Consider the following 11,022-nt stretch of genomic DNA (forward strand, 5'->3'; position numbering starts at 1 on the left):
GGTTAGTCTGGGGCACCCGTGGGGCCTCGGGAGTCCCCCCCCCCCCCAATGGTAGACACACTGACCTCTGACCTCGCATCAGTGCTGGAGACGTGAGGGTTAGTGAGCTAGCAGTGGCCTGATGGCACACACACATAGGAGAACTGACTGGATCGTTTGATGTTATAACTGCTGGCGACACGTTGGCACTGTTGTGCTGCTTGTGTGTGCTGGTAGTTGATACCTTTGATAATTTGAGTAGGATTAGGATTAGGATTTGAATAATGAGATCACAGCATTTCAGGTGATGAATCATCATGTGTCTCTTAGTTAGCCAAATTAGCCAAATTAGCGATCACAGGACGCCGTCCACATCACCCAGATGCCAGGTTTCACACAGTCAGTCCTGACTTGACCTGAAATGTACTTGTGATCAGCAGACCAGGAGAGAAGGACAGAGGATGTCCTCAACCCTTTTACATCTGTACTGTACATCCCACTGCACACAGTGATGGACGACTTAAACAAATCAAACAAAAGAACGCCCAAAGACACTGGTGCCAATAACATAACGTGCAGCACAGATTCAACATCCGCTGTTATTGCATTGAATGTACACCTCCCCGTCCTCTTTGCCACAAATAACATCACACCTGCTAAGTATCCACTGCACACTGGGCACTGTTCAGCACTCAACACTTCACTGACCAGGACGGATACCCCGGTCCCTCCTGTCCAGTGCTTGATAGATGAGTACACAGTGTATGGTCTAAATGCACAGACACACCCCGTCGAATGCATGATAGCACCATATCACTCAGCAGTAAAGGAAGCAGCCACCCTAGGTAGAGGTGGACATTACGGTATTATTTGCCCTCGGCTGGTGCTGTGTGAAGGGAGGGGGCACAAAAAAATCCCTCAAATCTAGGCAGGGGTCCTTGTTTGGTGCACCACTGCTGAAAAAAGCTTGAGTAGAACATATCTTTATTCTATTCTATTTTGTAATTTAAATATATTTTATTTTGTATTCTATTTCTCTCTTAAACAAATCGGCCCATACATAATGTGTTCCAACACACACACACACAAACACACACACACACATATAAACACGCTCGCACACACTCACACACACGCTATGACTGATGCCCACTGCCTAGGGGGTCTCAAGTCTGATCCATGTCCATTTTCCTTTGCTTCCATAGCAACAGAAACAAAACAAATCACGTTCCTTTGTCTGCCCTGTTGCCGAGTTACCATCCCTGCCAGGCCTGTCGCGCCCAGCGCTGATTGTATGGCTTCACGCGCCCATTTCAACACCACGGAATCAAAATTATGCTTGGGAGAATCTCAAGGGCATTGCTGGCAGAGCCAGATGCCTCTCTCTCCTCGCTCAATTGCCACGGGGGGAATACCGAGGCAAGTGAGCCTCTCCCACCAGCAGAGAAACCTAACCCACTCCACTCAATTAAGCACACAGGCAGGGGAGAGAGCCAGGGGGGCGGTGCCGGAGACAGGCAACATCTGTCTCACATATACGACTTTGAAGTAACGACCCTGCTGTACAACCCTGCTTCAGTGACCACAGAGAGGCTAACGCTACCACAGGAGGATAACTCTACCGCATGAGGCTAACACTGTTACTTGTGATGTGATTTGATGTAACGTTATCTATATTTACAGTTAGTCATTTAGCAGACGCTATTGTCCAAAGTGACGTACAAGGGAGAGAACAGTCCAGCTACGAGGATTAGAACCCTGATTTAACAATAAATACTACTTTACATAGGAAATAAAAATAAAAACAAAACGAAAATAGAAAAAGACTGCTCAAATACAAAGTGCAGTGTGGCCCCCTGGGAGGTGGACTAAGAAGGCCCTGTGTGCATGCTATGCTAAGGTATAATGCTGTGTGGTTTAGCATGGTATGCTATGGTATAATGCTGTGTGGTATAGCATGGTATGCTATGGTATAATGCTGTGTGGTATAGCGTGGTATGCTATGGTATAATGTTGGTCTGGTATACATAGGGTGTCAAATCCAGGCGTATATTCTGAGGAGATCGGAGTCGAGCATGAATGAGTGCACTGGTGAGACTTCAAGCAGCCGCAGCGATGAGGGGAAATGAAGAGAGGAGGGGGAGGGGGCGTCATGGCCGTCAAATCTAATGTGTGTGTGCTGAGAGGGTAATGAATGTCTGCGGAAAACAATCAATCCCCAAGTGCTAATGAGCCACCACTCTAAATTAAGAGTGTGTGTGTGTGTGTGTGTGTGTGTGTGTGTGTGTGTGTGTATGTATGTGTGTTTATTTTCACTGCATATGCTTGACATGCCTGATGAAACACAAGAGGACATTTCAGATGACACATCTCTAAAATAGAGCCTACGTGACTGAAAACACACAAGTGTCATTTCTTTATAAGTGTGTGGTGGCCAGTTTCTGTGTGATTCAGTCATTCAGTCTGCCTTCATCAGCTCCAAAACATGATGACGGCCCGAAGAATGGCTTCTCAAGACACGGTCACAAGGTCGTGAATGTACTAGCCTGTGTCCCTGAATCATTTCATTCTTTCAGCAAACTTATACAAACTCACACATGAACACACACACACACGCCCACACACGCACACACACAGACAAACACACACACAAACGCACACACACACACAGACACACACACACACACACACACACACACACACACACACACACACACACACACACACACACAAACACACACACACACACACACACACACACACACACAAACACACACACACACACACACACACACACACACACACGCCCACACACACACTGACAAAGCTGGAATTACAATATTGCTATACAGAACTCACATCACACTGCCACTGTAATTACAATACAGTACCCACAAGAAAAGGTTTGTCCCCCACATGAATGCATAATGTTTCCTCTGTGACACACCACAGACCACAAGGCGTCCGCACCCTCTCTGACGTCCGAGCTTTGGGCCGAGCAGAGCGGGGGACCTTTGAGCGAGGCAAGAGGGACAGACGGAGCCCACTCAATAAACCTATTATACCCCCTTTCTTGTCGCAGGAGGTGGCCTTTAGCTGGTTGTCACACTGTGAGGGGAGGCAGCCATTGTCTGCTTGAGTGACGTTTGAGTGACGTGTACATCTGGTGGACAGACCGCAGGGGCGGGGCTCTGAGTCAGGGCCTTTGAGTCACGCGAGGGGCATCATTCACCCTCACGTTCTATTACTGGAACACACTGGAGCTAGCGCTCACGTTAGCGCTCTCTGTAATTAGCCATGTGAGCTGGATGACGGGTGCAGGCGCTTTCACAGGCGCGGGGCCTCAAAGAAACAAATAAGAAAGGGAGATGAGGTCATCTCATGGCCTGTCCAGTCCAAGTCTGTCTTTGCCATACTGTCAAAGAACCTATAAGAGGGAACAATTTACGTTGTGTTCGTCGCAATTTCTTCTAAAATTGGATTTGTTGTCTCGTCTAAAGGAACCGATGCAGGAGAGTCAAGCCATTTATATATATATATATATATATATATATTATATATACACAGTACACATACACACATATATAGAGTATATACACATACACACATACATACATATACACATACACATCAAATTTGATATATATATATAAATATGTACTTTAAAAGAAATTGTGAAATCTCCATTATTGTGAAATCAAGTATGATAATATTGTGAAATGATCACTGATAAAAAAGCACTAGGCAGTCTCTCCGAGCCAGATCTAAACACATAAACTGGCTAGACGTGTCCTCCCCCTTGACTCTGAACCGTGGGACGTATCCTTTACTGGGGACAAAACAAACCCAATCCGCTCCATCAGGACTTAAGCACTAACAAAAACACTGGGACAAACTGAGCTGTTGCAGCTGTGGGAGGGGAGCGAGCAGCTTGTGATCCAGCCGTAAAGCACAGACGCCTTGTTGCACAATGCCTGGACCCCCAACCGCAGTGCAGAGAGAGAAAGCATTTCACCAGAAGTGCGCATATGTGTGTATGTGTGTCTGCGTGTGAGCAGAGAGAGAGAGAGAGACAGAGAGACAGAGAGAGAGAGAGAGAAAGAGAGAGAGAGAGAAAGAGAGAGAGAGAAAGAGAGAGAGAGAGAAGGAGAGAGATAAAGAGAGAGAGACAGAGAGAGAGAGAGAGAAAGAGAGAGACAGAGAGAGGGAGAAGGAGAGAGAGTATTAACTAGCTGCCATTCCATCTAAGCCGTCAACCGGTCATTAGTTTGGATGACAGAGACACCTGCTGGACACTCCAGGGCATTACCAGTCGTCGAGAGCTAATCCATTGTTCCAGCACTGTAATCCAGAGCATATTATTTCCCATGTGTCGACCAGCTCTGCTGATGCTGGAGCTGGTCTGGGGCCCAAACAAAAGCTACTTGAGTGAGGGACAGACGGTCACATTAAAGTTAAAGGGAGGTTTGTTGGCAGTAATCGATACAGAACGGCAGACACAGCACACTTTGGAAAGCATAACCGGTGAATGAGAGGATTATTACATTAAAAAAACCATCATCTAAAACCTTGGCAGTGAAACTCTCTGTCTCTGTCTGTGTGAGTGTGTGTGTGTGTGTGTGTGTGTGTGTGTGTGTGTGTGTGTGTGTGTGTGTGTGTGTGTGTGTTTGAGTGTGTGTGTGTGTGTGTGTGTGAGTGTGTGTGTGCACATGTGCGTGCGTGTGTGTGTGTGTGTGTGTGTGTGTGTGTGCGTGCACATGGTTGTGTACTACAGCGGAATGTGCAGAGTCTGTCTGGCCCCCAGGTTGGACTCCGTCCTGAGGCTAGGCTCCGGTTCTGAGCGGCCAGGCCCAGCAGGTGTGAGCTCCAGCCAGCGTGTGTGTGTGTGTGTGTGTGTGTGTGTTTGTGTGTGTGTGTGTGTGTGTGTGTGTGTGTGTGTGTGTGTGTGCACATGTGCGCTAGGCTCCGGTTCTGAGCGGCCAGGCCCAGCAGGTGTGAGCTCCAGCCAGGCCCGCCTGAGGGCACACACACTCACTCACACACACACACACACACACACACACATACACACGTGCACACACACACACACACACACACACACACACACACACACACACACACACACAGGGCGGGAGGGGGTGCTGGAGTGGGTCAGAGAGAGGTCCCCCCTCTTTCCCACACTGGCCCAGTCAGCTGGGCCTGGTGCCAGGCCGGGGCTTAGCTTCAGCGGGTTGGCTGTCTGGCCCGTGTACATAGCAACCCGAGGGTGAGGGGCCAAATTGGGGATTGGGACGTGGGGAGGGATAGCTCTGGTTTAGGAGCCCAGTATACCCAGTCTCATAAAAGGCACAGAAAGGGAGCGAGTTAGTGAAGCTCCAGAGCAGAGAAGATAAATAGATTAATACAGAGAACTGGCCGCGTTTGACTCAATGAATATACGGCCTCACATACACAGAGCACATCCTCCTGGACACACACACACACACACACACACACACACACACACACACACAGACACAGACACACACATACACAGACACAGACACACACACGCTAATGCACTCACTCCCACACACACTCTCAGGCAAACCAAACATGTCTTAAACAAACCCTTCATCACAACAGCTGAGCCGTCTCCTCTCCCTCCCATTGGCAAACTTCCCAAGATGCACTTGGGCCACGCAGACAGTCCCCTGACAGCGGGGAGGTCACAATCATTTCCTGTCTCACATCGCCTCCCCAAAATGGGCTCCAACGTGATTTCCCAATACACATGAATCTTCCTTAGCAGGAGTGCTGATAGGTGTCCAAAGGCGGGCCGGTGTTCACAAAACAAATGGCAGAGCCGATTAGAAGACAAAGACACAAGACAACAACTGGGCCATACTCCAGCTCGATAAACCCCGAGCCAAGCACCACAACACCGGAGCAGAAGAACAAATAAAAAGGCAGAATGGATAGCTATGGGGAGTTGGGGGTTAAGCCAACGACTGCTTAAAGAAATCACCTCCATTAAGCAGAACACGCAGGTTGACAACACAGAACCCCCTCACCACCCCCAACCCCCCCATCCCCAACCCTCTTAAGTGCCCAGATTTCTTAGGTGAGGAGAACTTTGCGTGGAAGTGTGGGCCAATGTCTATCGATCGCAGCCGGATGCTTTCCAGCGCCAGAATGCACTGAGCTGCGTCCCCCCCCCCCCCACCTTATCAATAATTCATCAGTGCTGGACGCTGCCCAGAGTGGCTTTACACATCCGCGTCTTAACCTCCCACTCGCAGGGGGGTGGAGGACCGATGATGACGAGGGGCGGCTTCGGGAGTCGGAGCTTTCCAGAGCAAAACAGGGCACGCCGACTGAGAGCAGACCCCGAGGCCAGACTTTAAAGGTCTTTAAAGGTTTATGGTCCAGCCACAGTCAGGCTATTACTGTGTAATACACCCACAAGATATGAGGACATGAACACACAGGCGAACACACACACACACACACACACACACACACAAGCACAAGCGCACACGTGAACACACACACACACACACACACACACACACGAGCACAAGCGCACATGTGAACACACACATGCACACACAGACTCAAAAACACCCACCCAAACTGATATATTGTATAGACACACACACAGACGTACAGCAGGCTTCCATGGACAAATAAAAGCTTTACTTTATAGCTAGAGCGATAGCTGGAGAAGGCCCAGCCGCTTCAGGGCAGCTTCCATTTCCCTGGGCGGAATTGCACTGAGTTACCATGCAGAAAAGCATCTGAAGATCTTAGAGGTAATATCAGCTATGTATAATGCATCGAGGTGTATAAATAAGTTATCAAGACATCCCTGTCTGGGGAAAACAAGGAGTGAGTTCAGTGGGTCCACAGCACTGGCATGAAGCAGGGATCTTTAGAGAACCAGGAAATGGAATTTAAACCAGATGGGAAATAAACAATGCAAGATGGAGGAGAACGTGCTGGTGGTGAACGGCAAGGGTTAAGTATGGAGAATCGACTGTACCGTATCAGACACGAAACACAGAATACTTACAAAAATAGAAATAAGAAATACTTAAAACAGAACACACACTGGTACACTTTTACGCTCTTATCATACCATTTAAGGTATTAGATATCGTTTGTTTTGAAGATTGAAGATTATTTATATGATTTGTGGATTGTATTTTTTTCCCCCAGTGTAACACAACTGATGGTGGTCGGTGGTTGTACAGTATGAGAACATTTCCAGGGTTGCAGATCACTTTCATCCAGTGCTTGTGTTTGACTAGGTACCCTCTCAGCGCGAGTCAGACACAGAAACATCACTGGGTGGCCGTCTCTGTCTGAGACAGATGAGAGAGATGGGGGAATCCATTATGCAGCCACAGCAAACTGCAAACAGAGTCAATGAAGAATGCAAACACACACTCACTCCTAAACCAACCCATACTCTCTCACACACACACACACACACACACACACACACACACACACACACACACACACACACACACACACACACACACACACATTCAGCACCTGTCTAACCCCAGTCTACACGTGCATGGTGTTAGGGGCCCTATGGATGTGACATCTGTGGTACTGCCTGGAGAGGATGACACATAGAAGTCTACACTGACGCACATGCCCACACACATGTACACAAACACACACATGTACACAGTCACACACATGTACACAACCACACACATGTACACAACCACACACATGTACACAACCACACACGTGAACACAAACACACACGTGTACACAACCACACACGTGTACACAACCACACACGTGTACACAACCACACACATGTGCACAACCACACACATGTACACAACCACACACATGTACACAACCACACACATGTGCACAACCACACACATGTGCACAACCACACACATGTACACAACCACACACGTGTGCACAACCACACACGTGTACACAACCACACACGTGTACACAACCACACACGTGTACACAACCACACACATGTACACAAACACACACAAACATATAACATAACCCAAGTAACGGCCAAAGCGTCATCGGATCAGCTCTCAGTCCGCATTTAACTTGACCATGGAGACTAAACCAGTCTATAATGACATACAAAACACTGATAACCTTCTGATATCACTGACAGCATTGGTAAACCTGCCACCTCCTAACAGCACTGCTGGATGAAGCCCAACCCAAGAACACTGTTATCACACCGGGCAGGAGGCTCTCCAGAGGAAGGTAGATCTCTCTCTAAGTGACATGACACGGTCTTCCTGTACATGAGGCAGTGGGTGGTGCGACTTGAGTGGACCCATCACGCTGTCATCCTGTCAGTGAAGGGTGACCATCCTCACCCTTCCTGTGGCAATGATCTGATCGACCCCCCCCCCCCCCCCCCGCATGTCACCCTGCACCACTCCTACCACACAGCCTTGAAACAAGGCTTACCCTAACCTTAAGTCAAAAACAGCAAATTCAAATTCAAATCTGAGCACCAGCAAACGGGTAGATGCCTAACCTAAGCTGATGTGAATGCCACTATAGTTCCAAGTTGAATAAAATCTCTGAACTGTTTTCTTGCTGTCCATTGGTGGCTGCAGACAGGGTTCATTCTCACAGAGCTATTCACGTTGGGAGCCAAGGTGCAAATCACACACAACCAAAACACACACTTTTCACTCAGTACTCATCACGACTCAGACCGTGAGTCCTTCTCTCGCACATTTTTCCACCTCTTGTCAGAACGAATTCACAGGGTCCATGAGCGCATCATATTGGAACGGATGGGTCCCGTGATGCATCCGATCCCCCTCCGTGCGCTGCCCAGGTTCCGCGTGCCATAACAGATCCACAAAGGCCATGGCCTCGTGCCAGCGCTGTAATCGCCTTTGTAAAGACCCCACAATGATGATTCTCAGCCTAGAGCGATTGTTTGAATAGGGAATTGTTATGGTAATTTATTGTAATCAGTTCTAGCAACTGCGCCCAAGCACGACGTTGTTTGTCCAAACTCGTTTGATTGTTGTTTTTGTTTTCATCGTGAGAAAAAAAAAACGAGACACTCGTATCTGCAAATGTAACTGGTTTGGAAACACTTGGCCGTGAAAAGACTGCGCATGCGACAACAACAGCAGTTAAAGAATTCCAATAAAAACTTCTTGAGTTACAACAGCGGGCATTTAAAAAAAGACATAAACATTATCCACGTACCTGAGTATCGAGCATCATCATCATCATCTAGGATTCATAGCCCCTTCTTCGTCTTTTTCCTGACAAATCTTGATGCAATCTGAAGCTCTTTTATGATCCCTCTCTCCACATTTTGAGCGAAACAGCAGAAACCCCACAGACTGTAGACTCGGAACGTGTCGAATTCCTGTTAACTGTCGCGTATCTGAACCAGACTTTGTCCACAAGTAGGATTCCTCGGAGGAACGATGTGGTCTTCGGCTTGTCATCAATCCCTGAGCTGTCAAATGTGACTTCGTACAAACGTGGACGGTGAAGGTCTGTAATAAACAAATGAAGTGTCCTTGTGGACGCAGGCCAATGAAACCACCCACAGTTTCATATGATCTGAAAAGCGACAGGCATGGTTTCCTTTACGCCGGTGATGGATCAACAACAGCTAAGTGGTGGGTGCCCCATGTATTTATTGCAGCCGTGATTAAAGCGACTGAGCAAATAGCATAATAAAAAATAACCAAACAAAATCTTACAAAAATAAAGCTGGTCTCTTTTAGAGCTGTGGTAGCCTCCGCCAGGATCGAGTTCAGCAATTTCTCAACGAGGCTACAATTCCTTTTTTGTCCAGATATGTTCCTGTTCAATCCAATCCGAATACTACATCACACAGCGTGTAGGGAAGCCATATTCATCTGACGGTTATGTTCCTCTGTAGGCCAGTCAGGTGTGATGGCTCAGTAGCCTACTAGGCTGCAGATGACAGGAATCCGGTATATTCGGTGTGCTGCTGGATGCTGCAAGAAACGAATAGCCTATTCCAATGTACAAAAAAAATCAGAATGAGGTCATGTAGCGCTAAATCACGTTACAAACAAACAAGGAGATTCGTCTTATGCCATTCCATAGGTTGAGTGAATCGATATAATTATTATAACAAATATAGGTGCGTTTAATTAAAAACCCACTGCTCTGTGCTTGGTTAGATAAAATCAGGTCATTGTTCTTGCATGATATTCCATTATCCTACAGGATTTTATATACATCTACTGGAGCCGCGATAGACATAGGGATCATAATTTTTGGGTCATCTTTTTCCAGTTCCAGTTTTCCCAGATTGCAGATCGGCGATCAACATCAAGTGAGATGTGACTTGTATGATGAAATTGTCATCGTCCTTTTATATTTCCGTTAAGATGTGATTAATATCCTTGAATATTTCCGTCCTCTCGGTCCATTTCCAAAAGCCAATATCTCCTATTTATCTCAACAGTCCATCCCTCAACATCCTCCCGTGACAAAATGGACGGCCTGCGATGTCTTGTTTTTAATATGTATTCTTCTGTAAACCGCCTGTCCTTTCGGGTGATGCCTTCCAAATCTCTCTCCTCACAAGCTTCTGGGGTGTCGACCGCTCAGAGAAGGGAAAATAACCAATCAAAGATGAGCAAAACAAAGATCCCCTTTAATCGCCGTTGTAGCCTGCTGTGAGGTTCAATTGGGAAGGTGAAAATGCATAGCATACAGCAATCCGACAAGATCCACCGGACGAATCAACATCACTCGTTGTCTTGTAGGCTAGTAGGCTATAAAACCGGAGCGCTGGCGCTTGCGGCATAAATCGTGAACACCTCCTTCGGCGGGTGTGGGATGACACCCAAAAGGCAGCTGTATATCAAAAGACGCTTTTCGGAGATGTCTCTGGTGTTTCGCGGTGCTCCCCGGCTCTATCCCGGCCAGGACAGCAATACGCCGTTCTCCGCCAAGTGGTTCTCAAGGAGATGGAGATCAGAGTGTGTAGGCTACAGCAGTATAGCCAGACCGCACGACGCGCTGCGCTGCGCCCGA

At 47.5% G+C, this 11,022-nt stretch overlaps 1 protein-coding gene across 1 annotated transcript in view; it reads right to left on the reverse strand.

The window, feature by feature from the left end:
* Positions 1-9,291, reverse strand: part of LOC308368491 (ral guanine nucleotide dissociation stimulator-like) — a gene marked incomplete at its 5' end in the record, with an annotated part of 85,576 nt that extends 76,285 nt beyond the window's left edge. The window contains one exon of the mRNA XM_080842672.1: positions 9,202-9,291. Within this exon, the coding sequence (XP_080698798.1) occupies positions 9,202-9,228 (27 nt within the window). The remainder of the gene's footprint in view (positions 1-9,201) is intronic.
* Positions 9,292-11,022: the final 1,731 nt, after the last annotated feature.

The sequence above is a fragment of the Sprattus sprattus genome, assembly GCF_963457725.1.
Source record: "Sprattus sprattus genome assembly, chromosome: 7".
Lineage (NCBI taxonomy): Eukaryota > Metazoa > Chordata > Actinopteri > Clupeiformes > Clupeidae > Sprattus > Sprattus sprattus.